The 26,083-nt window shown below is 48.0% G+C and overlaps 1 protein-coding gene across 10 annotated transcripts in view; it reads right to left on the bottom strand.

Annotated features, from left to right (window-relative positions):
- Positions 1-7,445: 7,445 nt before the first annotated feature.
- Positions 7,446-26,083, bottom strand: part of SMARCA4 (SWI/SNF related, matrix associated, actin dependent regulator of chromatin, subfamily a, member 4) — a 92,716-nt gene continuing 74,078 nt past the window's right edge. For 4 of the 10 annotated variants that reach the window (XM_036459726.2, XM_036459728.2, XM_036459729.2 and 1 more), the window contains 5 exons: positions 12,215-12,323; positions 11,776-11,877; positions 10,908-11,040; positions 10,570-10,712; positions 7,446-7,963 (listed from right to left, as the gene is read on the bottom strand). In XM_036459726.2, coding sequence (XP_036315619.1) covers positions 7,931-7,963; positions 10,570-10,712; positions 10,908-11,040; positions 11,776-11,877; positions 12,215-12,323 — 520 coding nt within the window. In that variant the 3' untranslated portion in view covers positions 7,446-7,930. Of the gene's footprint in view, positions 7,964-10,276; positions 10,302-10,569; positions 10,713-10,907; positions 11,041-11,775; positions 11,878-12,214; positions 12,324-17,074; positions 22,475-23,241; positions 25,165-26,083 lie in introns of those variants that run through there. The other 6 variants (XM_036459727.2, XM_036459731.2, XR_004991840.2 and 3 more) reach the window with 5 other exon arrangements.

Genomic DNA, 26,083 nt, shown 5'->3' with positions numbered 1-26,083 from the left:
GTCCTTGTCAAGGGGACAATTTAGCCTTTTATTATATAGGATATACACTAAGTGGCCAGATTATTTTATGTTCAGAGATCATAATAATCTGGCCACTCGGTTTATAGCCCTGTCTTCCTAAGGAGAATATGGGCAAAAGCCAAAGCATTCCTTCCTCCTCTTTAACAGATGGATAAACTGAGGCACAGAGAAGGGAAGGGGTTTGCCCAAAGCCACAGAGCAGGTTGGTGGCAGAGCTGATCTCCCCTTCCTCAAGCTATGGCCCTTCCACCTTTATATTATCTGCTCAGCATCAGAATCCCTTTCCTGCATTTGGGTATCTGCCTCTCAGCTACATCCCATTTTGGACATTCCCAAGGCCAGATATTTGCTTCCCAGGTATCCACTGGAAAGAACATGAGCAAGTGGCTGGATTCAGCCAATTATGTCCTCACATCCCAGACTTTGACTCCAGAACCAGACTGCCGATCTGGCACCCATTGTCCTTTTTACTTTAAAACCACCTCATATCTGGTTTGTGAAGAACCTGCTGAATACAATGTCTATTAGATTAAAACTGAACTGAAGTAACCCATGTCTGGGGCTAGAAAAACCACTGGTATCACCTCAAATGTTTGGTCCCAGGATCTCCTACTTACAACGTTCCTCTGAGGTTGATCTGAATTTCATTTACTTTCATTGTTATCTTTGTTTAATTAGAGCAAGTACTTAAATGTAAAATCCTTACAAAGTAGAAAACTTTGAAGCTTCTGAGAAGAAAGCAATAGACACCCACAATCAATTCAATATGATCAGTTTGTATTTTGTGTCTTCTAGTCTCTTCTATGTACGTGTGTGTGTATTCTACAAATTTACATATATGCCCATTTAAATTAAATATATTTTATTTTATTTTATTTTATTTTTTAAAAAAATATATTTTATTGATTTTGTACAGAGAGGAAGGGAGAGAGAGAGAGAGAGAGAGAGAGAGAGCTAGAAACATCGATGAGAGAGAGTCATCGATCAGCTGCCTCTTGCACACCCCCTACTGGGGATATGCCCGCAACCAAGGTACATGCCCTTGACCGGAATCGAACCCGGGACCCATCAGTCCCCAAGCCGACGCTCTATCCATTGAGCCAAACCGGTTTTGGCTAAATTAAATATATTTTAAAAAATATAAACGTGTGTATTTTTTTTTTTTAAATATATTTTATTTTGTACAGAGAGGAAGGGAGAGAGATAGAGAGTTAGAAACATCGATGAGAGAGAGTCATCGATCAGCTGCCTCTTGCACACCCCCTACTGGGGATATGTCCGCAACCAAGGTACATGCCCTTGACCGGAATCGAACCCGGGACCCTTCAGTCCCCAAGCCGACGCTCTATCCATTGAGCCAAACCGGTCCTGGCTAAACGTGTGTATTTTTATGAAGTGGGATTATCTTCTATGACAATGTGGTAGTCAGTAAATGTGTTCTCTGGGTCCAAAAAGGATTGTTCTTTTTTTGTCCCCAAGTCAAGTTAGTCATGGCCATATGACTTGATTAGGCCACATATGCTTTCCTGGGTTGGCAACCTGTGGAGGCACATGTCAAGACAGAACCTCCATACACCTGGGTTGCTGAGTGACTGACTATTGCAACACAAACTCATTGTGTGGGGAAAAAAAATCACTCTTTGTTGATTTAAACCACTTAGATGATGGGGGTGTTTGTTATAGCAGCATACAACCAGCCTGTCCTGATGGACACTATTTTTTTTTTTCTACCCTTATTTTGAAATAATTATAGACTCACAAGAAGTTGTGCAAATAGTAGAGAGGTCCCCTGAGCTTCCTCCCCCATGGTTGGTAACATCCTACATAATTATAGTACTTTATTAAACCCAAGAAAGTGACATTAGTGAAGACTATAGACTTAACTCAAATTTTGTTGACTGATATAATTTTGTAGGTCCTTCCCTCCCTTCTGTCATATATAAGCCCTTCTTCACACTCATGATATGATGTTTAATGGCTGTCCTGTATCTTCTGAATGAATCCTGACAGGCACTGCCACTCCATTATTTTTTTATAATAATTATTTTTAAAAATATTTATTGTTGAAAGTATTACATATGTCCCCCCTTGCCTTGCCACTCCATTATTGAGCACTTTCATTCCCAATGAAAATAATACTCCTTCATACTTTTGTATCTTTAATGATTTCCTTAAGAGAAATTCCTGAGAAAAGGTTATAAATATATTTTTTTAAATGTTAAATTGAATTTAGAGAGAGTGTAAGTGCTTTGTTGTTCCACTCATTTATGCACTTACTGGTTACCCTTTGTTTGTACCCTGACTGTGCATCAAACCAGAAACCCTAGAAGATATTCCAACCAACTGAGCTACCTAGCCAGGGTAGGTATAACATTTATTTACTGATTTAAAAAATATAGTTTTACTGATTTCATAGGAGAGGAAGAGATAGAAACATCAATGATGAAAGAATAATTGACTGACTGCCTCTTCCATTCCCCCTACTGAAATCAAGCCTGAAACCCTGGCCATGTGGCCTTGACCAGAATCGAACCCAAAACACTTTAGTCCGCAGACACTCTATCCACTGAGCCAAATCAGCGAGGACATTTAAAATTAATCCTGTCAGATTGCCTTTAAGAAAGTCACATCCAGGAATAGTCGCTAATATGGGACCAGCCTCCCATCACCTTGCCAACACTGCATGTTATTATTTAACAAATCATTATGAATTTGCTAAGCTGAATAATAATAATAATTTCATCGCTTTAATTTGCATTTACTTGGTGGTTAATAGGATAACGTCTTTTTCACATACTGGTATTGCTTCTTTTTAAAAAATCCTCATCCAAGGATGTTTCTCATTATTATTATTATTTTTTTAGAGAGAGAGATCAATTTAAGAGAAAAACATGGATTGGTTGCCTCCCATACACATCCCTACTGGGTATCGAACCCAATACCAGGGATGTGTCCTGATCAGAAATTGAATCCACAACTTCTTGGTATAAAGGCTGATGGTCCAACCGAGTCACCAGTCAGGACCCTATTTGAATTTCTTCGTTTCGGTTCCTGAAGATAAGTAGCAAATAGAAAGAACTTAAAGTATTCAGCAAACAAGCTAACATTTTCCAGTTTCCACCAATTCCACTTTCCCATTCCCCTCCTGTTGGTTACTTATCAACAAGCCTTCATGGGTGCCCTGGAAAATGCTTTGAAAACACACCTTTTTAGGAATTTTTTAGGGAGAGCCTACATGCTTCCTCCCCTAGACTGTCTACAAAGTAAAAGGGAAGGACAATGATTTTTTAAAGTTCATCAGTGTCCACTTTCTTTTTTAATTTATTGATTGGGAGAGAGAGATTTGTTGTTGCACTTATTTATGCATTCATTGGTTAATTCTTGTATGTGCCCCAACCAGGGATCGAACCCACAACCTTGGTGCAATGGGATGACACCCTAACCAACTGCACCACCTTGGCCAGGGCAGGAGAGTGACACTGGAGATGAGGCTCAGGGGAAGATTTGCATTACGGGAAGAGGGACAGGAAGTCTGCAGTGTAAAATTTGTGTAGCTGAAGTAGATATAATTTGGCTGGAGAGATGCCAGACTCAGATGATCAGGGCCCCATGTGCACTCAGGAATGATAACAGTTTAGAAGCCTCTGGCCACATGGGACAAACAGCATGGCCAGGAACCATGGTGGAAGCTGGGGAACCAGGGAGGAGCTGAGGACACTGGTCCAGACTAGCAATGACTCGTGGTGGTGACTCAGATGAGGGCCAAGGATGGATTGAAGAATTTAAAGGCGAATGGGTTGAGAAGAGACCGACAGCTGTCAGAGGGGAGGCCGGGATGAAGACTGGGTGTAAAAGGTGAAGTGATTAAGCACAGAAAAAACCACCACCTCATAGACACAGACAACCGTATGGTGGTTACCAGAGGAAAAGGGGGGGAGGGGGGAGGTAAGAGAGGGCAAAAGGGGGATAAGTCATGATAGAAGGAGACTTGGTTTGGTGAACACACAATATACAGACGATTTATAGAATTGTACACCTGAAACCTACTATGTAATTTTTTATTAACTGATGTCACCCAAGTAAATTCAATTTAAAAATTAGGCTCTATGTTGTGATACGGAGAGCTGCGAGGTTCTAGAACTGCATGGAGGATGGAGGATGTGTGGCATTGTGTCAGGTATGCAGTCCCATAGTCTTCCTGGCTGCCCCCTCCCAGTCCCAGCTACGTCAAGGCACTCTGCGGGTTCCTTTCCTGCCGACACCTGACATTCCAGCCTTAAGCCATCCCGTGGAAGTCCCACCCAGGGCCTGCTGCTTCCCTGCCTCCCTGGACACAGAGAACCGCACCCCATTGCTCAACCGACCACCCTTTCCGTGGGGCCTTTTCACTCCGCCAGACCCAAGGCCTTTCCTCCTGACCCAGAGCAAGTCTCTGCTCCTGAGGACTTTTGTGGCCCACAAGCCTGGGCTCAAATCTGGGTGGTCTTGGCAAGCGCCTCACCCTCTCTGAGCTCCCACTTGTATCACCTGTGAGAAGGGCACAAAGTCCCCCACCCCTCAGGGTTGGTGGGAGGAAGGGGGAAGGCACTGACCAGCAGGGCAGAGATGGAGGGAGAGGCCATCCTCATAGAAGGGTGCTGAGAGCAAAGGCTGGTGGGGGTGGGAGGAGGCAGCGAACAGCTGTCACCAGGAGCCGCAGGAGTTGACTGATGGAGGCCCCTGGTTCGTGGCCAGTGTCCACATGAGCTTGGTTCCAGGACCTCAGGCCAAGGTTGACATGGCAGAGCCAGGCCAGGGGCCTGCAGCCCTGACCTCTCACCCCTACCAGAGTCCATGTGCTCCTGGGCCAGCACGACACTTGGCTTTACACATGTGGACACGCAAACCAACTCTGTCAACTCCTTTCATTTTTTTCTCTCAGAATAATTTTCCTTCTCATTGTCACAGAAAACATAAAAATGCCCGAAGTGAAAACCTTCCTGAATATGTAGTTTTCGCAGGCGTCTTCAAACTACGGCCCGCGGGCCACATGCGGCCCGCAGAGGAGTCTGATCCGGCCCGCCAGGTTTTTTGGGCAGTGAGCGCAGCCGAGGTGTTGCAGTAGGAATTAGTAGTTCATATAGTCCGGCCCTCCAGCTCTCTGAGGGACCGTGATCTGGCCCCCACTTAAAAAAGTTTGAGGACCCCTGGTAGTGGCTGAGAGATGCAGAGAGCTGCCCAAGGTCACACAGCCTGGAAGCGGCAGGGCCAGGATTCAAACCCCCCAACCACCTGGCATGGGAGGAGGGCAAACGCAGCTTGAGAAACACCTGCTCCAAGACTAGCCGTGCAGTCTAGGACAGATGCTTCTGTTCTGTGCCTCAGTTTTCACATCTGAAAACAGGATAATCATGAGGTGAGCAGTGGGCTCAGACCTCATTTCCTGGGTCTTCAGGCTTCATAAGCCTTCCCAACCCCTGGCTCCCTCCTTCCCCAGCAACAGAACCACACGCAGCAAGAGCAGGAAGGCTGCATTTCTCAGCGTCCTATGCAGCTAGGTGTGACCATTCGACTGCATCATGGCCAATAGCACATACGAGTGTGTGTCCGTTTCCACAGAGGGCCTCTGGGGGGGGGGGGGTGCCTCCTATTGACAGCTGGGAACATGGAATGAACACATGGAGCTCCTGCAGCCGCGTGGGCCAGGAGGTGACGTGGCCGCGTACTCCTGCACTGTGAGGCACCAACTCCAGACTCTGACATGAGAGAGATGAACTCGTGTCTAACTTAAGTCAGAATTCTCAAAACTATAGCATCATATTCTTCTCATTTTCCAGTTCTAAGTGTACTCTTTTCCCCTCTCAAGGGACTAATATTTTAAATTGGTCTCATCCCGAATACCATGAAACCAAGGGTTTGGTGAGGTGATTTTCTGTAAAGATTAAAATAAATTCAAATGTATTAAAATAAAGACAAAGCTATTAAGGGGAGGAGGGGGGGAACCAACGCGGGAGGAGACTTTCAAAATGAGGATCTTGGCAAATCTCATCCCTAACAGCATCAACAATGAAACTACAGTGTTGTCAAAAACCATATCAGGATTCTGGAGATTTATCAAAGGAATTTGACAAATTAACCATTTATTCAAGAAAACGGGAAGAATGACTGAGCAGTGGAGACAGTATTTTTTGCCTGGGGTTGTCTCCCCCACTTTCCCACGGGGGCCTCCCAGCTTCTGCCCACTGCCATGGAGATCCCTGTGGAGGAGGCTGACTTGATCTGGAGCTGAGTGGGAAGCCTCAGGCCCTGGGGCTGCTGGAAGTAGTAGGGATCTGAGAGGAGAAGGAATGGGCAAGGTGAGGAGGTCTCCTAACTAGCGTAAGTGGGGATCCTGGTCTCAAAAGATTGATAGTCAGACCGGAAGTCCAGGGACGAGACAGCCTCAGGTGGCCCCATACATCCGGAGGGGCTGGCCGCGCGGCTTGGGTGAGCTGGAGAGAGCCCCGTCAACCCACAAATCTATGCAACTTGCTCTCAGGGAGGCTGTGTGCATGTGCTGAGAAAATGCAAGAGGGACGGGCAGGGAGCAAAGGTCTGACTTGCAAAATGCCTGAGCCCAGGCCGCTGGCACCACCGGTGTTTGAGCACCACCTCTGAGCCACAAGCTGACCTTGAAGCTAGGCTGACCTGGTGTAATGCCGAGAGGAAGCCAGATTAAAATTAAAGAATTAAAAACAAACAAACAAACAAGAACTGAGCAACCATCAGCTGCTGCACACTGTTGGGGAGACATACACTGTAGTTAGTTCAGCAACGACTAAGCAAACAATAAACAAAACAAAACACAACTCTCCTTGGGAGGAATCGGAATTCAGAGTTGTGACAATCTGTTTTTTAAATGTCGACTTTTAGCCCTGGCTGCGCAGCTCAGCTGGTTAGAGCGTTATCCTGATATGCCACGGTTACTGGGTTCGATCCCCAGACAGGGCACATCAAGGAAAAAAAAAAATCAATAAATAAAAAATAAAATAAAATGCCCACTTTTGAACAACAAATTCCAAGACATGAAAAGGAACAAGGAAGTGTGACCAACACTGAGGACAAGGGCAGCCAATGGAACCTTCCCCTGTGGGGGTCCAGGTGGTGGACCTGAAAGCACTGACCGCGCTGTACGGCCTGCCTGTTCACGTGACCATCCCCCGGATCCCGCCGTGGCTGCAGGCAGGGCAGGAGGCTTGAACAAAGGACGGGAATGACAGTGGCACCCAGCAGGGCCCACAGCCTGAGCTTGTCCTTAGACGGTGAGGTCGGCCTCAGTGTCCACCGTGAGAGGCTCCCCGGGAGCTGCTGACAGGAGGACACGCGGCTCCTCGAGGCTGCCAGGGTTCACCGCCAATGCGCCCGGAGCGGGAACAAGTCCGCCAGAAGAAGGCAAAGGGCTGAGATTTGCTGTTGGTTTAATTTATTACTGTTTGACATCCAGTGACACTGACATACCCCCGCCGGGCCCGCGGCCCCCGGCCCCAGCGAGCGTGACCTGTCCAATAAAATACAGTACAAGGAGTGGACGGCCACACACATGCATCCACGGCTTAAACTACAGTGATTCCCAACTGCGGCCGCAACAGTACTGCCAGGAAAGGAAAAGAAAAACAGGCGTCGTGTGTTCCCCAATTCATAATTCTTTTTTTTTTTTTTTTTTTTTCCATTTTAAACAGTTAATGCTGTTAACAAACGCTACTGATGCCAGGACAGGACCAGACACAAACAGCCCTACATCTTCTCTGTCATATAAATATGGAAGATTTTTGTTTATACAGTTATACCCCACATCTGAAACTACATCTGCTGCTACCCGTTACTGCTAAGAGCTACACCGCCTCGGCTCTGGGACGAGGGGCTTGGGGTCGAGACTCTGGAATGTCCGGATTCAGTCTTCCTCGCTGCCACTTCCTGAGCGGTCCTGGAGGGGACAGGAGAAGAGAGCATGAGCTGTCTGCATCCTGGAGGGGACCCTGAGGCTGAGACGCTGGAGGAGGCAATGGGACTGCTTTTCCTGGGTGTGTGAGAGCAGCCCAGGCACTGAGACTGGAGGCAGAGCGGACTCTGGCCTCAGCCCCTTCTGCCACGCCATCTCTCGCCTGAGGACTGGCCCGTACCCACACGGACTCTTCCTTGGAATCTGGGTGTCTCACCAAGTCCTCCCTGCTTCATCCACTGCGTTTGCCCTGTCCGTGTGCCCCTGACCTTGCATTTCAAAACCACCGTGGCTGTTCCTAACCATGAAAGATCTTTGCTCCGCTGTTTAAACATTTTGAGCAGCTTGGCAAGGGCCATAAAATGCCCCGCTGGATCTGGACTGGGCAGGTGCGGCACTCTTATAGTCCAGACCTAAAGCACGGGCACACCTCCTCGTGGTCAGAGCAGCACTGACACCCTCAGAAGGTCATGCACGTCTTCAGTCAGATTTATTGCAAGGTACTTAGTTTTGCTATTATTGCAAATGGCTCTAGAAGAGCAACACCAAAATGGCGCCTCCTGAGCTTGGCCAGGAGCCTGGCCCCATAATCCAGCCTACCTCTCCGCTTCATAGAAGAGGAAACTGAGGCTCGGAAGTAAAGTGAACTAACTGCCCAGGTCAGGGAAGGGCCTGGTGTCTGGACTGGGACCAGGAGGCAAAGCTTATTTAGACCCAGCACTTGGGTCTGGTCCCACACCCCATATCCCCCAAACCGCCCTCTGTGGGCTTGACAAGCCTGCAGCTTCTCCCCAGTGTGTGGGACCACAGCCTGCAACAGGGGACATGCATCGGCGCCATTCGTGGTTTTTGCTCCATACCATTCTGTAACTGAGGAGCCAGGTCTTTTTTAACCCAGTAGCATTGTTAGGAAATCCTCCCAGGCTGGCGAGAACACAGCCCCGAGCGGAGACCCAGGCACATGGGGTTCAAGGACACTATGACAGCTGTGACTGGACGGCAAGCACTGTGTCTGCTTGGAAGGCTGAGGGGACAGGGACTGTACAGGGGCATCTCAAATCAGTGTCTCCTGCCTCAAAAAAGACCCGGCCCCACCTTGGGCCACGGCAGGACAGCCCTGGGCTCCTATGCAGACTGCTGCAGTGGGAACAGAATGGGATACCCACCCGTTTCCCGGACGCCCACTGGTGTAGAGGTGTCTAGTGTCACATGGACCTGGGCTTGAGTTACATGTCATATAATGATGAGCCCCAGCTCACCCATCTGTGGAGTGGGGATGTGAAAGCCTAACAGGTAGGTGTACCAGTTGATAATGCGGATTTTATAATAGAAAACACGATAAATTCAAGACAACATCAAGTGCTTCATTCAAAGTATTGTCCATCATTAGCTACACTTTACTCCATTTTTCAGGTAATTTGTGGATACCATCCCAATAGAACTTGTCTTGTTTTGAGGCAAATGATTCAGAGACCCAATTTTCCACTTCTTCGTACGTTCTGAAGTGCTGCTCAGAAAGTGTGTGTGTCATTGATCAGGACAAATGGTAATCTGAAGGAGCAAGGTCTAGTAAATATGTCAGTGGGTTAATATTTCCCAGGCAAGATCTTTTAACGTTTCTTTAACTGGTTTTGAAGTGTGTGATGGTGTATCATTATGAAGCAAAATTACTTTGCTGTGTCATCTGGCCCATTCTGGTCGTTTTACAATCAAAGCGTCATTCAAATTGATTATCTGTTGTTGGTAGCGATCAGTATTAACCCGTTTTAGAAGCTCACAATACACCACACCTTCCTGATCCCACCAAATGCAGAGCATTGTCTTCTTTCTGAAGCGATTTGGCCTTGCAGTCGATATTGATGGTTGACCTGGATCAACCCATGATTTTGTGCGTTTGGGATTCTCAAAATAAATCCACTTTTCATCACCAGTCACAATTTGATGCAAAAAATTTGCTTTTGTGCCGTCGAAGCGACATTTTACTGATGACTTTTCAGTTTTCCATTTGTCTTTCCTTCAGTTGATGTGGCACCCATTTTCCTTCCTTTGAAATCTTTTCCATTGCATTAAAACTATTGAAAATTGTTTGCTGAGCAACATTTAATCTTTCTGCAAGTTGTTTTTGAGTTTGACACGCATCTTCATCCAATAATGCTTGTAATTGTTGGTCTTCAAACATTTTCGGTTGATCTGGATGTTCTTTGTCTTTCACATGGAAATCATCACTTTTAAAGTGTTTAAACCAGCGTTCACAAGTATCCTGAGATGGAGCACTTTCACCATAAGCTTCCCGAAGTATACGGCAACTTTCAGCAGCACTTTTCTTCAAAATATAGGAATGAATTAAAACTTCCCCCAAATGCTTTTTTGGCACGGTATTTGACATTTTAAGCATAAAAATATCTCTGATGTTAACACCTTCAGCAAATTTGACATATTTGGCATACATATCAACATGTGTGTAACTCCATAAATTGAAAAAAATCCGCATTATTAACCGGTACACCTGGTATGGGTCCAGGAGCTGGCTGGCATGGAGATGACCCAACTGCCACTGGACCTCCTGCCTGTCCCAGGGCCTTGGGGCTTACCTCTTCCTGTTCCTCCTCACTGTCATCGTCACTCACCACCGGCTTGGCCCGGGACCCACGACTTGGCCGCCGCCGGCCCCCCTTCAGCCGATCCTGTGCCTTCTCCTTCCGGCCCAGCTTGATCTTCACTTTAACCGAGCGGGCTGGGGTGGGATCAGAAAGGGGGGAAACATCAGCTTGGGAGAGATACTGCGCTCTCCCAAGTTGGGGGCACCTGGGAGCCGGGCATGTTGTGAATGGATGGGGCACGAGACCTCTGGCTCTCTCAGGTGGGCGTGAACGCTGTGACCCTGACTATCCCAGGAAACCACCACACACCCAGACACCCCAGGACTCACACTCAGACTCCGAGCCTTCCTCCTCGCCCTCCTCCTCCTCCTCGCTCTCCTCGCCTTCGCTGTCTTCCTCTTTCTCTATTTTCTGCCGCACGCTGGTGAAAACGGACTGCAGGACAATGGAGTCTTCGTAGATCTGGGCAGAAACACGTGGGTACTGAGAGGGCTGGGGCCCAATGGAGGGGGAGGTCTGGCCAGATTGGCCCATGCGGGACAGAGGGACATCTCAACTGCCCTTTCCCCATCGGTGCCCAAGAGAACATCAGGATTATAAAATGGTTCCAGATAAAAGGTCAGGTGTGTTAGTTTAGAAATAGCTGAAGGTAAAAAAACACACACACACAACCCTCCCGCCCCCACCAAACAAAGAAACAGCTGAAGGATCCTTCCCCAGAATCACAGCGAGCACTTTTAAAGGCTCTGAGATCTGCAGTAACCAGAAATGTACATCCCTTACTTTCCCCAAATTCATGACTGTAAAACCTTTTCCAGGAGGCACCTATCCCAAACACACTTGGCAAAACTTTGCTACGCTGAGACTGTGTGTGTTAATTTCATCACAGGAAAGGAAGCATCCGTACGATTCCTTTCAAGAGTTCCCTTGTGAATTCAAAATAAAATTCCAAGATAAACAGGAGCTGTTCACAGGGCCACCTGGATGGATGGGACTGAGTCTCCTTTCTCTATTTTACTTGCCTTCATTTTCTGCCCTTTTTTTTCAGTAATGAACACATACTGCTTTTGTGATGAGTAAAATATTCCAAGTTGTTGGGAATTATTTTTACACCAGTCAATTCAAAATGGAGCGAGGGGCACGGCAGTTTGGGGCCAGCTGTGGAAGTGGAAAGGCTGGGAAGGGGCGCCTCCTCACCAGGGAGCCTTCCAGGTTGAAGGTCTGCGCGTTCTGGCACAGCAGCATGACGTCCTTCTCCAAGTCGTTGAGGCTGCGGTACTTGTGGATGCGGATGCGCTCCTGGGGGGGGGGGGGGGAACGGGAGAGCAGCCTTACCCCCAGGCTCCACCTGTGCCTGGGAACCCGGGGCTGGGAGACCCTCTGCTTGACAAGGTCACAGCCCAGTCTCGGCTTCTCTGTGCAGACTCAGAAGCCCAGATCCACTGAACACAAGAGCCACATGACTGAGGCCTGAAGTCTGGGTAACCCTGCAGGAGTCCTGAACTCTGATGGCCTGGTGACACATCTTTGGGACACTTGGGGCCACGAGGAATCCCAAGAGACAATGATCGGGTCTCTAGCCAGGGGGGCCAAGGTCCTGGGTCAGTGAGAGGCCCTCCCCCCACGCTGGGGTTACCTTAATCTTCTTGAAGTCCACGGGCTTGCGGATGAGCTCGTAATACTCGGGCAGCTCCTTGCGGGAGGGCAGCTGGATGAACACCTCGCTGAGCTGACGTCCACTGCTACTGTAAGGGAACAGAGCGGACATTACTCACAGGCCCTGCCAACTGGGGGGGCCTGGAACATTCCGGAGAGGCAACCATGCATGGAGAGGTCAGGGATGTATTTCAATCCAGGCTCTGAGCTCACTCAATTCCCCCGACCCCCTCGGCCCACGTGCCACAAAGCCAGCCTCGGCACTGGACAGATCACGATTATGCACGAGGCAAATATCAGTTTGCTCTGAGAGGTGACTGTTTGTACATGATGAGAGAGAATCATTGATCGGCTACCTCCTGCACATGCCCCACTGGGGATCAAGCCCACAACCCAGGCATGTGCCCCTGACCGGAATCAAACCTGGGACCCTTCAGTCCACAGGCCGACACTCTATCCACTGAGCCACACCAGTTCGGGCATGTTGTGTGTCTCTTGCAGGCAGCAGCTAGGAGCAGTGACCGTCAGAGAATCTGGCAAAAACCCAGGGAGAAAGATGGCCCCCAGCAAGATGTTAACGACAGATAAAAGCTGTTTTCTAGCCCCTTCCCCAGCTTGTTTTCCACAGGGAGCCGAGGAAAAATGTGGCATGTGTACGTCTCACTCCATGAGAGGCGACCGGGCCTCCTGCAGCCACTCCTGGGTGTCACTCCTGGAGAATCCTGTGCAGCAGGCCAGCAGGTTGCGCCACACCTGAGCCTGGCTCTGTACTAGGGACAGGAGCTCAGATGAGACATCATTCCGGGGAGGGAGTGAACAGGAGCTGGATTCAAGACCTGAAGGACCAAGGGAGAAGACAATGCCCCCTGCGCCAGGCTCCCTGCTGTTCAGTCAGCCTGGAGGATGGCGGTTCTGCCTCCGGGAACCTAATGTGCCCCAGGGGTTCCATCCTGCTGGGGCTCCACACAGCCAGCAGAGGCCCAGGTCATCCCGGGAGTTGGTGACCTGTTGGCAACCTTGCTCTCCCGGCCTCTCCCCCCACTCAGGCGCCCACTCATTCCAGCTGAGCTTTAACCCAGGTCCTGCTGCGGGATGTCTGACCCGCTCGGCTGGCCCACCTCCTTCTGGCTGCTTCACCACTCGGGCTTTCCAGTCACAGGAGACCGTGGTTCAGGCCCAGAGCTGCCTCTGGGCTGAGCCTTTGGCTCAACTGTTTCCCTTTTCTTTTCAACAGAATTCTCAAAGGACAGAGCAGCCTGCCCACTCCATCCCCAAGTCTGCCCCCACTCCTTTTGTTTTGGTTTACCATTCTGGAAGACAGTAGTGACACAACTGCTATTCGGGTTTTGTCGCTGGATGCCCCAATTTCATAATGGCCTTAAGGAGCAGCTTGGCCAGCACCGCCTCCCCGAGGCTGTTCCCAGTGGGATCTCTGGAGGCCTTTGTTCATCTGGGGTTTTTGTGCATCATGAGGGCCCTGGCCTGAAAGCGGCTGGAACCCGCTCCCTGCACCTTGCCTTGGACAAGTGCAGTCACTTGGGCCAGACACACTTTAACATGGGTTCTCATCACGCTGTTATTTTAATGGTTGTGATGAAGGAACTAAGGCTGAAGTTCAGCCTGCCCTGGCAGCACACAGCTCACCTCGGGCCCTGCCTTCCTCCCAGTGTTACCGAGGACACCGGTAAGTGGCTGCCTCCTGCTCTCTTTCCTGCCCTGTGCAGGGTCAGGCGCCACAGCTCCGGGAAGGCACACTTCCAGGCTGTCCTTCCCAGCCAGGGAGCTCCTCCCCGACACAAGCTTCCTTTCTCTCATGAACAGGCAGGTGGGTGGTTTGGCAACAAGCAACTGGAATTCGTTTGTGTGAACTCCAAAAGTGAGAACAGGTAACAAAACACGCAGAGCCCTCCTTTCTCACGGCAGTGTCATCCCACACTTTGGCAAGACGTTGGGGAGCATTGCATTTTACACTCTGACCCAGGACTCTCACCCACACGTGTAAAATAACAAGTTCTGTGGGGCATTATCTCCCTTACAAAGTGCAATGGACTCCGATTTCCTACTCTCTCTGAGAAACTCCAGCTGGGACCCACAAAATTCACTCCACAGCCCACTGATGGTCACGGACTTCTAGCTTGAAAAGCCCTGCTTGCAGTGCCAGGGCCGGTGGAGCCTGGCCACAAGCCCTGTCACCTGTGAAATCCATGCAGGTGGCCGGCCTCAGGGAGCATTTGGCCCTCTAGGTGGGACTTTAGTGCTGTAACAGAGCAGGAAGTTTCACAATAAGACCCCCTCTCCTCTGACAGCCAAAGAAATTGTTTGAGAGCAAAGAAACAGGGCCTCCTCTTCTAAACCTCCGGGGAATAAAGGCCCACCTGCCACCAGCCCGACAGCCCTCTCAGCTGTAATGAGCTCTGATGTCCACCTTGCCCTCAGACCTCTTAATAAAAAAGGAGGCGTGAGCTGTAAGACAAAGCCACGCATCTTCAGCATTTGGCTCCCTGAGGTGCCCAAGGCTCCTGTGAGCCTCGCTGACCTTTGACACTGGCTGAGTTTGGCTTTTTCTTGAACTTGATGTTACAGGATCACAAGAGTGAGCCCCCAGGCCTAGCAGTGCCGCTCACCACTGAGATTTACCTGTTGGTGCATGTAGCAGTTCACTGTTTAGTAACTGCTTTGTGCTCCAGAGCAAGTACCCCCTGTGGTCCACTTGTCCATCTGCTGTTGAGGGGCACTCAGGCTGTGTCTGGCTTGGGATATCATATAACAAGCGGCTGTGGACACTTGTGTCTGACTTTTCGGCTCGCATCTCTCGGGAATTTACCTGGGGCAGCAGTGCTGGGTCACGGGGCAGAGGACACTCAGCTCCGGTAGCTACTGAGCCTGTGTCCACTCCTCCAGCAGCAGGTGAGCATCCTGGTTCTGTGCAGCTGCACTCGCTCCCGTCGCTCCTCCTCGATGTGGGCGGTCTACATCCTGCTGTGCACTGTTATCACTTTGTGGTTTTAATTCACATTTCCACCTTTTCACAGGTGCACTGGGTCTGACAGTCTGTCAGGCACACCTGCTTCCCCTGGGAGTGCTCTGTTGGACATATTTATTGCAACCCCTTCTCCAATCTATGTCTTCTTACTCCCTGGATGGTCTTTTGGTGAATAGATACCAATGTTAATCAAAGTCCTAATTTATCAGTATTTCCTCTTATAATTGGCGTTTCTCCTGCCCTGTTAGAGAAATCTTTGCCTACTCCCAGGTCACAGAGATCTTTTCTAGAAGCTTGGACATTTTCACTTTTTTACATTATTAGATATGAGGCCGGTCGCCCTGGAGAGTTTCTCTCCATAGAAGTTACCATTCATCCCGCCACACCCAGAGAACGAGCCATGAGGGCAGAGGCCTTGCCTGTGTTACTCACTGCTCTGTCTGTGGCGCTTGGAACAAAGCCTAGTATGCAGCAGGTGCTCAAAACACATTTGATGAATGGAGGAAGAGAGAGCTCAGGGTGAAAACCTCAGGGTCACAGGGCAGGGCTTGAACCTGGGTGCCTCACCACCCCCAACCCCATGCGGACATTTATATACCATCCCACTACAAAAAACACTCTGGAAGCAACTACCAGGAGTCCCACTGCAGAGCACACCTCCCATCTTGTGAGACTTGCTCTGAAAAAGCTGCTGCAGACAGTTGTTCGGAACTCCACCTCCAGCCCTGAGCGTGTCCAGCAGTCCTGGCAGGGGTGGGATGGAAATGAAGGAGCCCGAAGAATCATGAAGCTGTCAGCAACAGCTCCATGACTCCAATTCAGACAGGAAGGAAGTGCCTTCTAGCTCAGGCTGTCACTGGTTTGGCAAGAGCAACCATGGCTGTTGCTGACAATCCAAATGATGATGAGAAAAATGATGTTATTCTTCCTCTAGATGTCAGCTCCCAGAGCAGGGGCTTTCCTCAACCTCGTCACTGCCCAGTCCCCGTCACTACAACAGGACACGATATGCAGGAGGTGCTCAGAGACCAAAGCCTTGTTTAATTTTACAAGCCCTTCTCCTTGGAGCTTGAACAGCCTTGGTGGGGACCCTTGTTATTTAACCTGCACAGACAGTGTCTGCCTCTCTGTGGAAAAGAGCCCGCCCCTACACTAACTTGGGGTTCTGGTGGGGCTGACCATCATCAAGCAGGACCACAGCACCAGCCAGCCAAGCAGAGTCCTGCGCTGGGATTTTCTACCAGCAGCTGGGGAAGCAGCAGGTGCTTGTGGGAGCCATGGTTCAGCCATGAGAACCATGGGAGGACTCTAGGTCCCAAGATTTAGTCTTCACTAACTCCGACATGGCCTCCAGGCCAACAAAATCCCTTCTCAGCCTGAAGGGCTTAGAACTGGGCTCCTGATGGGCAGAAGCCAAAAGTCTGAATTGACACATCCCTTTGAGTATATTATTTGGTTTAGCCTTAAAATAAAATTACATCTCCTGGAAGAGGAACAAAGAATCAGAAGTGAACAACAGAGCCCTAAAAATACAGAACCATGGACTTTCAGTATCTAAGGACTCATCGACCAGTACCCCTCGCTAAACAGATGGAAAGAACCAGAGAGGCTATGAAAGGTGGCTACAGACACACACAGAAAATTGGTGGCAGGCAGGACTTAGCCCCTAGGCTAAGTCAGCGACTCTCCCTCCTATATCATACCCCATTCTAAATCAAGGGTCAGCAATGCTTTTCTATAAACAGTCACTGTAAATACTTTAGGCTTTGTGGGCCATACCATATCCATCACAATTACTCAACTTGGCCATTGTTGCACAAAAGCAGCCACAGACTTTACAGGCGAATGGGCTCTGGCTGTTTTCCACATAAAACTTTATTTATAAACAATGAAATCTGAATTTCACATTTCACATCATAGTAGTCTTTTAATTTTCTCAAAATCATCTAAAAAACAACACCATTCTTAATTCACAGGCTATCCATACACAGGTGGTAGGCTAGACTTTTGTTTTAACCTTTATCCGAGCATATTTTTTTCCCCATTGGTTTTTAGAGAAAGGGGCAGGGGGACATCAATGTGAGAGGGACACACGGGTTGATTACTACTGCATGCACCCAAATGGGGCAGGGATTGAAACCTGCAGCTCAAGCATGTGCCCTTGACCAGGAATAGAACCACTGAGTCAAACTGGCCGGGGCAAATGGTGTCCTTACTTCCACATCTTCTGATGGGGCAGACATAAAAAAATGATCACAGCACTATCCCTTGAGCTCCCATGGCCTCAGGCAGGCTCAAGCAATTGATTGAAGATGGTGCTCAAGATAGAAGTGGTCCCAATCTGTATGGAAGGACTCCCTCAGCCCTGCCCTCCTTCCTAGAGTCCCATTCAGACAATTTCCCTCTGACATATCTCAGTGACAGCTTTTAGAACTGGACCATTTTCTCTTTTGACTCTCAACCAGTGAACTGGGCGAACCAAGGTCCTGGACATGAACAACTCAGTATTTTCAAACCTGATTTAGCAAAATATTTATATGGACCAGACTCAGAAAGTACTCGATAAACAACGTTTGAAAATGAATTGATGAAACACATTAAAAGGAAATTGTATTAGTATAGAATTATTTCCTAGTCTTAATTTTTGGACACATTACCAAGTCAAGGATATCTCAAAGATTAGAAAAGTAAGAAGTCTGGATAAATGCACTTACTTACAATATTACTAAGAGCCTCCACCAGTTGAGCACCCATCCATACTTAAAATATCTATTTGTGTTGAATTTACAGCTTTGCAGTACAGAAAAAATTCTGACTAAGCATGAGTGAGAGGGAAATTATATTCACCAGTGAGAATGGTTTGTGGGCTGCCCTGCACTCCACACACTCTTCCAGTGCAGAGAGAGGAGGGGGAGAGCTTTGCTGCAGGGTCCAAATGCCAAGTGCTACACTGGCTGTAGGTTCCGATGGTGATTGTCTAATGAGGTAATAGTTTCAAATGAGCCAAAAACACATCTGGGGTTGCATGTCTCAATCTAGTTAAAATATAAATTCCAAATCTCATTTTATAAAAATCTTGACTCCCCCCTCCAAGTAACTCAAACCGGGAAACTACTTAGTTTGAACCTGAATTTTGGAGGCAAGATCTGAGCTTTGGGGGTGAAAGACAGAAGTCCCAGGCCACAGAGCAAGCAGCAGAAGCCGAAGCCGGAGCGTAATCCAGACGAGCTCCTAGGTGTGGCATGTACTTTTGTGCTCTCTCAAGCAGGCTGTGTTGTACTGCGGCAGGCACTCAGAAGGCATTAGCTGTGGGTGAGCAGGACAAAGAACAGAGTACCCGTGACAGGTTTATGACAATGCAGAGAGCATTTCTAAGAGACCCGTGGAGGTGGTCCTGTGAGTGCAGGGAGGCCCAAGACCACATTCTGCAGAGCTAGGGGACCAGGGCCTCAAGAATTGTGCTTGATTTTCTGAATTATCAATGTCAGTATCTCCGAGTGCTGAGCAGTTAGAGGGGGTCCCAAGCTCCTTCTGAAGTGCCAAGGACTGCAAATCCCCACATTGGGAACCAAGGGCAGCGTGGTCCTCTGGTCTGTGCAGAGGATGAGGGGGCTGTTCGGGGCCAGCAGCCTGGGGAACTGCTGCTGCAGTACAGGGCTGATGGGCCACGTCCACACCTGCCTAGAGACCTCATATCCACTCCTTCTTCCTTCCCTCCAGCTAATCTTTAACCATACTTAACATATTTTTAACTAGTTTCACCTCGGAATTCAACATTTCTCAATTCATCTTTTTATTCTTTTATCCAACTGTCTCTTGGCTTAAAATTTTACCCTCTTTTGTGACTTCTCACTTACGAAACCTCATCTTTGGACCTTTGCCATCATCCTTTTCCTCTTCCTTCCTCCCCCATTCATTTCACACCTCCTGTGTTACCCGATTAGTATCTCCTATTGTCATGAACACCCCTTTTCTGTTTTCCTTGCATACAGTAGTAGTGCAAGCTTGATAAAAATGCACTGCACACTTTAGAAGGTTCTTACCTGGACAGGACTCCACGGGAGGCAGAAACGAGGGGGTCAAGGTTCAACCTGTTCACCCAAATCTACTTATTTCCAGAGTCCACGTATCTGTCCCTGTCCTGTTTGAAGCTTTATGTAATTCTAGTTTTAAGACCCTTCCAAATCTGTTTTGTTTTGCATGATAAACAGACTGGTAAACAAGACAGGTGAGCTTATTCCAGCAAATTCTATGGCAGGCTCATAACCCCAGCACTGCTCCATGAGCACCTGGCTAATCCTCCGGTGGCTCGGAGCCCCACTGGGCCCTTAGCCCGGCCTGCACCCACTCTCAGGCTGGCCCGGGGCTTGATGATGGGATCAGCACTTTTCTAAGACATCGCATTTCAGTGCCTCTCAGGTGAGACTCCGGGCTAGGTGCCCAGCAGATAGTGCTGACCCCAGACCTGGTCCCGCAGGCAGAGCCGCCTCCTCCTCTGGAGACACCCATTCTGGGCTCTGGCTCCAGATGAAGGGCCATCTGGCCTTTTGAAGGCTGAAGCGAGGGAACCCTGAGACCTCCCTGCCCCCTCAGGGTACAGCTCTCACCCTCTGCCCTCTCCCCTCCCGGGGCCCATCCTGCGGATCTTAGAGCCACCTTCAGTGACCTCTCCTAAGAACGCTTCAACCTGACAACCTGCACTGTGCTTGTTAAGTTGTCCCAATTTTTCTTGTAAATCAAGGTATAAGCTTTCAACTCTGAAGAGTCACCTTCTTTTTTATTCTAACAATGGAGGTGCAAGGGCAAAGGGAAAGTGCCTGCAGGCCTGGGCAGTTCCCATTAGATCCAGGCCTCGGCTGACGGTGCCACCACCCACTGTGGATCTGGCTGGGGCCCTTCTTCACCCACAGCAGTCTCTGAGTTGCATGCCTGGCCCATGTTCTCTCCTTGAGGGTCTCTATAACCCCACACAGGGGCTTCAATTTTTGTGCCACAGACTTGGAAACAAGCAGAGAGACACACATCAAAACCAGATCTCTGTGACACTCGCCCCACAGCCCCTACAGCGACTGCGGCCTAGGGTACGCAACAGGTTGTATGGGGCCCTCTAGGGCCTGCCTGCTGAGGCCGTGCCTCAGCAAATGCACTTCTCCAAAACCTTTCCAAAGACCCCAAGGGTATCTGCACACCTGCTAACTGGCTTCTGCAGACAGAGCTTCTGAAACCAACTGGCAGCACTCACAGCCCCACAACTAGGGACCAATCTGACTCAGGAGCCTGTGACTAACTTACTTGTATGTTTACGTTCGAAGTGCAAACTCTTAATTCCTAATTCAGATTTTGATTTTGGCTGTTGACCAGTGGAGTCTTTGATGCCATTTGAGATTTCTAATCATCAAGAGGCACCTGTGCCCTCAGCCTCCAGGCTTCTGCACACGCTGTCTCCTCTACCTCCTCCTCCCCTGGCGGGCTCCTGCTAAGTCTTCAGGCTCTGCTTATGAAGCACTTCTACCTGAGGCCACCCTGGGCCCTGGGGTCGTCTGTGCCATCACAGGTCAAAGGCACAGTACTATAGATTCTCCAGGGGCCCTACAGCGCAAAGTGCATTTCACTACAACCAATATGAGGCCAGACGCCCACACAACTCCCGGAAGTGCCACTCACAGGGAGCAGGGGGCCTTTGGAGGCAGGAGCAAGGCAGTCCTGAATCTGACACATGTGAAGGAAGCTAAGCTTACAATATAGGACATTACCTTCATATGGACAAGGATGTACATATGAAGGGAGTATTATACAAGATTGCACTGGTATTTAAATATAACTGGGGCATCAGGAAACCAACAGTGAAAAGCAACATTTGAAGTGATGCCAGCTGGCGGAAGGGCTTCCCTGTTCAGACATGCAGCAGAGGCATGGCTGAACCACTTCAGGGGAGTCACTGCATCAAGGTGCAACCCTGGCTGCCCCCCGTGGTTCCTCCACCACATGCTCCTGCTCCACAAGGCAGGTTCCTAACTGATTTCAAAAGCTGACAGTGTACTGATAACATTCTTTGGGGTCTAGGAAAAACCAAGTTGTAACAATTCATTCTCTCTCAAGCTCTAGACTGAACTCAAGTATAGAAGTTGGCTAATTATAGGGTTGTGTAAAGCAATAAAAAAAAAAATCCAAATGTTTCATTTTCTCTTTTGAAATGGAGCAATTGGAAGTTTGAGACAAGAAAGTGCAAGTTAGGCAATCTCCAATTTTATCGCACCCTAGTTCCTTGGTGTGGCACAGTGACCAGTCTTTGGAATCTTCCCGGTGTGTGACATATAGTTGCAAAAAAATTTATCCGGGCCCAGATAGTCTGAGAATGTGATTTAGGGCAGGGGCACTGGGTCATATGGTATCAGCTCAACTACACCTGGGCAGTCAGTCGTGTCTATGGGACTAAATTCCAATAAAAACCCTAGACACTGAGGATTCCCCAGCTGGCAATGCTCTGTGCCCGTTGTCTCATGATGTTGCCAGTGCTCTCTGGGACTCCGTGGGGCGAGGAAGCTCAAAGCGTGGAGCTCTCCTGGATGCTGCTCCATATACCTCTTCCTTTAGCTGGTTTTAATCTGTATGCTTTTGCTGTAATTAATAGACTATAATCATGAATATAACACCTTTCAGAGTTCTGAGATTTTTCTAGAGAATCCTAAAGCCTGAGGGTGGTCTTGGGGACCCCTGACCTCTGCAGAGGTGTCAGAAGTGAGGGTGGTCTATGGACTGTCGCTTAACCCCTCAACAGGGGTTGTTTTCCCCGTGGCTTCAAATTCAGTTTGTTAAGAACATCAGAAATATTATCCATTCAGTAGGTAAACTTTGTTTCCAAACGTCTTTGAAAGTATCTGCCAAATGAGGCAACTTTTCAACCAGGAAAACTGTCTGTTTCCCTGAGTTTATGTGCAACTCGATCTCTTCCTGTATGACCAGCAGCAAAATAGCAAGTGGACAGCCGTCTCCAAATTCGAACCAAATGCTTCTCAAGTCCAGGCAGGGCATGGTAGCTTCCTTGAATGGTCACATTTGCAATCCCCCTTGTAACTCCTTTATAGTTCTTCCTTCTCTAGTGGAGAACTCCAAGTTCTGTGACACTATCCATACGAGGGGGATGTGAGATTAAAGATAAACCATCATACCCTCTGATAAGGTGTCCTGCCACGTGGGTCTGACATCAGCTGGGAACATCAAACTGGAACTCAGAATCCTTACCAGGATCTCAGCATTCTGCAATAGAACAGTCTTTACAAGGAGGTCACTGAACCCTAAAAGCTAGTTTTCATTTATTGGCTGATTTCTCATCCAACCTTACAGATGGTGTGAGAACCACTGTTTGTTGTGGAAGCCATTTTTTGGCTTATAATATACAACTAAATGAGACTGAGAAAGGTTTTTCAGTGAGTTGTAGAATGATGACTAAGAAAGTGGACCGATATTTGACATATTTTTTTGGTTTGAAAATATCTAATGCCCCATTAACAAATTCAGGCTGCCATTTCTCTTTCTTTTCTTTCAAGATATTTTTTATTATTTTTATTTTTTTATTTTTAAATATATTTTATTGATTTTTATACAGAGAGGAAGGGAGATAGTTAGAAACATCGATGAGAATCACTGATCAGCTGCCTCCTGCATACCCCCCAACGTGGATATGCCCGCAACCAAGGCACATGCCCTTGACTGGTATCAAACCCGGGACCCTTCAGTTCCCAAGCCGATGCTCCATCCATTGAGCCAAACCGGTCCCGGCTCTTTTTTATTGATCTCAGAGAGAAAGGGACAGGGAGAGATAGAAACATCAATGATGAGAGAGAATCATTGATTGGCCGTCTCCTCCACGCTCCACACTGGGGATTGAGCCCACAACCTGGGCATGTGCCCTGACCAGGAATTGAACCATGACCTCCTAGTTCATTAGTCAACCCTCAACCACTAAGCCATGCAGGCTGGGCTCCAAGTGTTTCTTTTTAAATTGAGGTATAATCTTATACATCTTAAGTATATACCTTTATGAACATTTTCATGTATACACTCAGACTGATAAAATATTCCCAATACCTCAGAAAGCTCCCTCATGGTCTTTCATTGTCAATTCCCCATCCTGACATAACCACTATTCAATGCCCATCATTGTGAATCAGCTTCTGAACTTCATATAACTGGGAGCACACAGTAGGTACTCATTAGTTTCTGGCTTCTTTCATTCAACCAAATGTAAGAGTCTTCGAAGGAGCAGTGGTGTTTCTGGTTTTGTGGCTGTTAGAATTCTGCTGTCCAATTGGGCCACTGACACATTCTCCTGGAGGTGGACACTATTTGGGCTACTTCACTAGGGGCAGTTCTGTCTTAGCTGCTGTGGACGTACTTCCACAAGTCTTTAGGTGGACATGCATTCAGCTCTCCTGGGTTGGAGTTGCTGTGTCATAAAGTTCATCTTTATGTTGAACTTTTATGTCATTTTGAGTAGTGTGAGGTACAACCGCTCCAGACACTCAAAGGAATTGTAGTCTCTCTGTTCAGGCATCTCACACTCATTTGATGTTGTTGATGCAATGATCCCCATCACCTTTTCATATACTGATTGCTCATGGGGACATCTTCTTCCACAAGATGTGAACCTGCAATCTGGTATGTGCCCATTTTAAAATTGGGTGTTTTTTCCCAAGTCTATGGCAGTTTCACTATCATCGTGTGTCTTTAAAAAAAAAAAAAAGTTTTTATAGATATCCAGAGAGAGAGGTAGAGGGATAGAGATAGAAACATTAATAAGAGAAACATCATCCATCAGCTGCCTCTAGCACGTCCCCCACTGGGGATCAAGCCTGAAATGCGGGGCATGTGCCCTGACTGGATACCAAACCAGCCACCTCTGGGTTCATGGGTCAACACTCAACCACTGAGCCTCACCACCCAGGCAGTGTGTCTTTTGATGAACAGTTGTTCTTATTTTTCATGAAGTCTTTTATGGTAGTGACATTTGTGTCCTATTGAGGAAGTCTGCCTACTTCAAGGCCACGAAGAGTTTCTCCCATGCCTTCTTCTAGAACTTTTCCTTTCACATTTATATCAATTATTATCCATTTTAAACTAATGTATGTATAAGATGTGAGGCAGCATCAAGGTTCTTCTCCACATGGATATCCAAAGACCAGCATGACTTTCCATCAAGTCCATCTTTGCCCCGCTGACCTTCAAGAGTCTTCATTTTGGTAATTTTAAGTTTCCCTCACAGGAATATCATTAAGGAAAAAACATGGCCTCTACTGTTGTTGTTGTTGTTGTTGTTTTTTAGAATCTTTTTAATCCTCACCCTAGGATATGTCCTTTGTCATTGGTTGGCCTCCTCCTGCACACACCCTGACTGGGGATTGGACCCGCAACCTAGGCAGGTGCCTTGACCAGAAGTCCAATCTACAACCTTTTGGTGCACAGGATGATGTTCCAATCAACTGAACTAATTGGGCAGGATGGAGTCTACTGCTTTCATTGGATTTTTACACATTCCATAGTTCACCTTTTACATGTTTCTTTGTGGAGTTTCTCTCAAAGGTCAAGTTAGCAAATTAGCATCAATATTTTCTTCTCAATATTGACACTAATTACATTTTTAGGTTGAGCAGATGAACTAGCATATGCCTTTTTTTTTTAATTCATCATTTGTTCCTCTTTGGTAACTTTTTTAAAAAGTTTTTTATTGATTTTTAAAGAGGAAGGAAGAGGAAAATAGAGAAACTTTGATGTGAGAGAGAAACATCAATCGGCTGCCTCCTGTAGGCACCCCAACCGGGGACTGAACCTGCAACCTGGTATGTCCCTGATCGGAAATCCAACCGGCGACCTTTCTGTGCATGGGGCGACACTCAAATGAGCCACACCAGCCAGAGCTATAATAAGGCATTTTTTGTTGTTAATCCTCACTGGATATTTTTTCAATGGTTGTTTAGAGAGAGTGGGAGGGAAGGAGGGAGGGAGGGAGAGGGGAAGGGGAAGAGGGAGAGGGAGAGAAAGAGAAACCGAAATGAGAGAGACACATTAATTGGTTGCCTCCCACATACACCCCAACTGGGGCTGGTAATCAAACCTACAACCCAGATATGTGCCCTTGACCAGGAATGGGACCCAGGACCGTTCCATGCTAATGCTCTAACCATTGAGAAGACCGGCCAGACAATAAGGTTCTTTTTAAAGGTCAATCTGTATTTTTTATTTGGATACCAGTTGTCACCACCCCCAAAATGTCATGCTTGGTAAGAATCTCTCTAAATGTGCTAATGGTTCACACCTTGACATTGTCCACTGCTACAGATTAAAATTCCCCCTTACTTTGCTTCATGACCCACTGCAAAGCATTACTATAAAACCGAGCCGTACAACCCTTATGTTATGGAGAGTCACATGGGCTGGTATGTACCAGAAAGTGTCATAAGACACTGGAGAGCGGGAGCAAGGTGCAGGCCGTGCATCCCTACCCACCTTCTGCAGCTGCACATGCCCACCCTGCACTGGCAGAATGTGAGCATTCTCCTTGGAGGGCTGCAGGAGAACCATTATTTTCTTCTTCTTATTTAAATGGTACTTGTGCTCCACAAACAGACCCACTGAAGCTGAAAACACATACTCCCTTGTATTTGGTGCCTGTGAGGACAGGGCTCACAGTGCCTAGAGCAGTCAGCCAACACATGGCGGACCTCCAATGGCCCAGCATGAAAACTGGGCTTATCATGCAAGTATGGGGACAGGGCAGTGAGGGTGGGGTAGTCTAGAGAAGGAACAGAAAACCTTTCTGCTCCAGCAACTCTGGCTTCCACCATAGTCATGAGTGTCGGCCATAAGATA

This window comes from Pipistrellus kuhlii, unplaced genomic scaffold (genome assembly GCF_014108245.1).
Source record: "Pipistrellus kuhlii isolate mPipKuh1 unplaced genomic scaffold, mPipKuh1.p scaffold_m20_p_30, whole genome shotgun sequence".
In the NCBI taxonomy this organism is placed as follows: domain Eukaryota; kingdom Metazoa; phylum Chordata; class Mammalia; order Chiroptera; family Vespertilionidae; genus Pipistrellus; species Pipistrellus kuhlii.
This window is presented reverse-complemented; position numbering and strand designations above follow the sequence as displayed.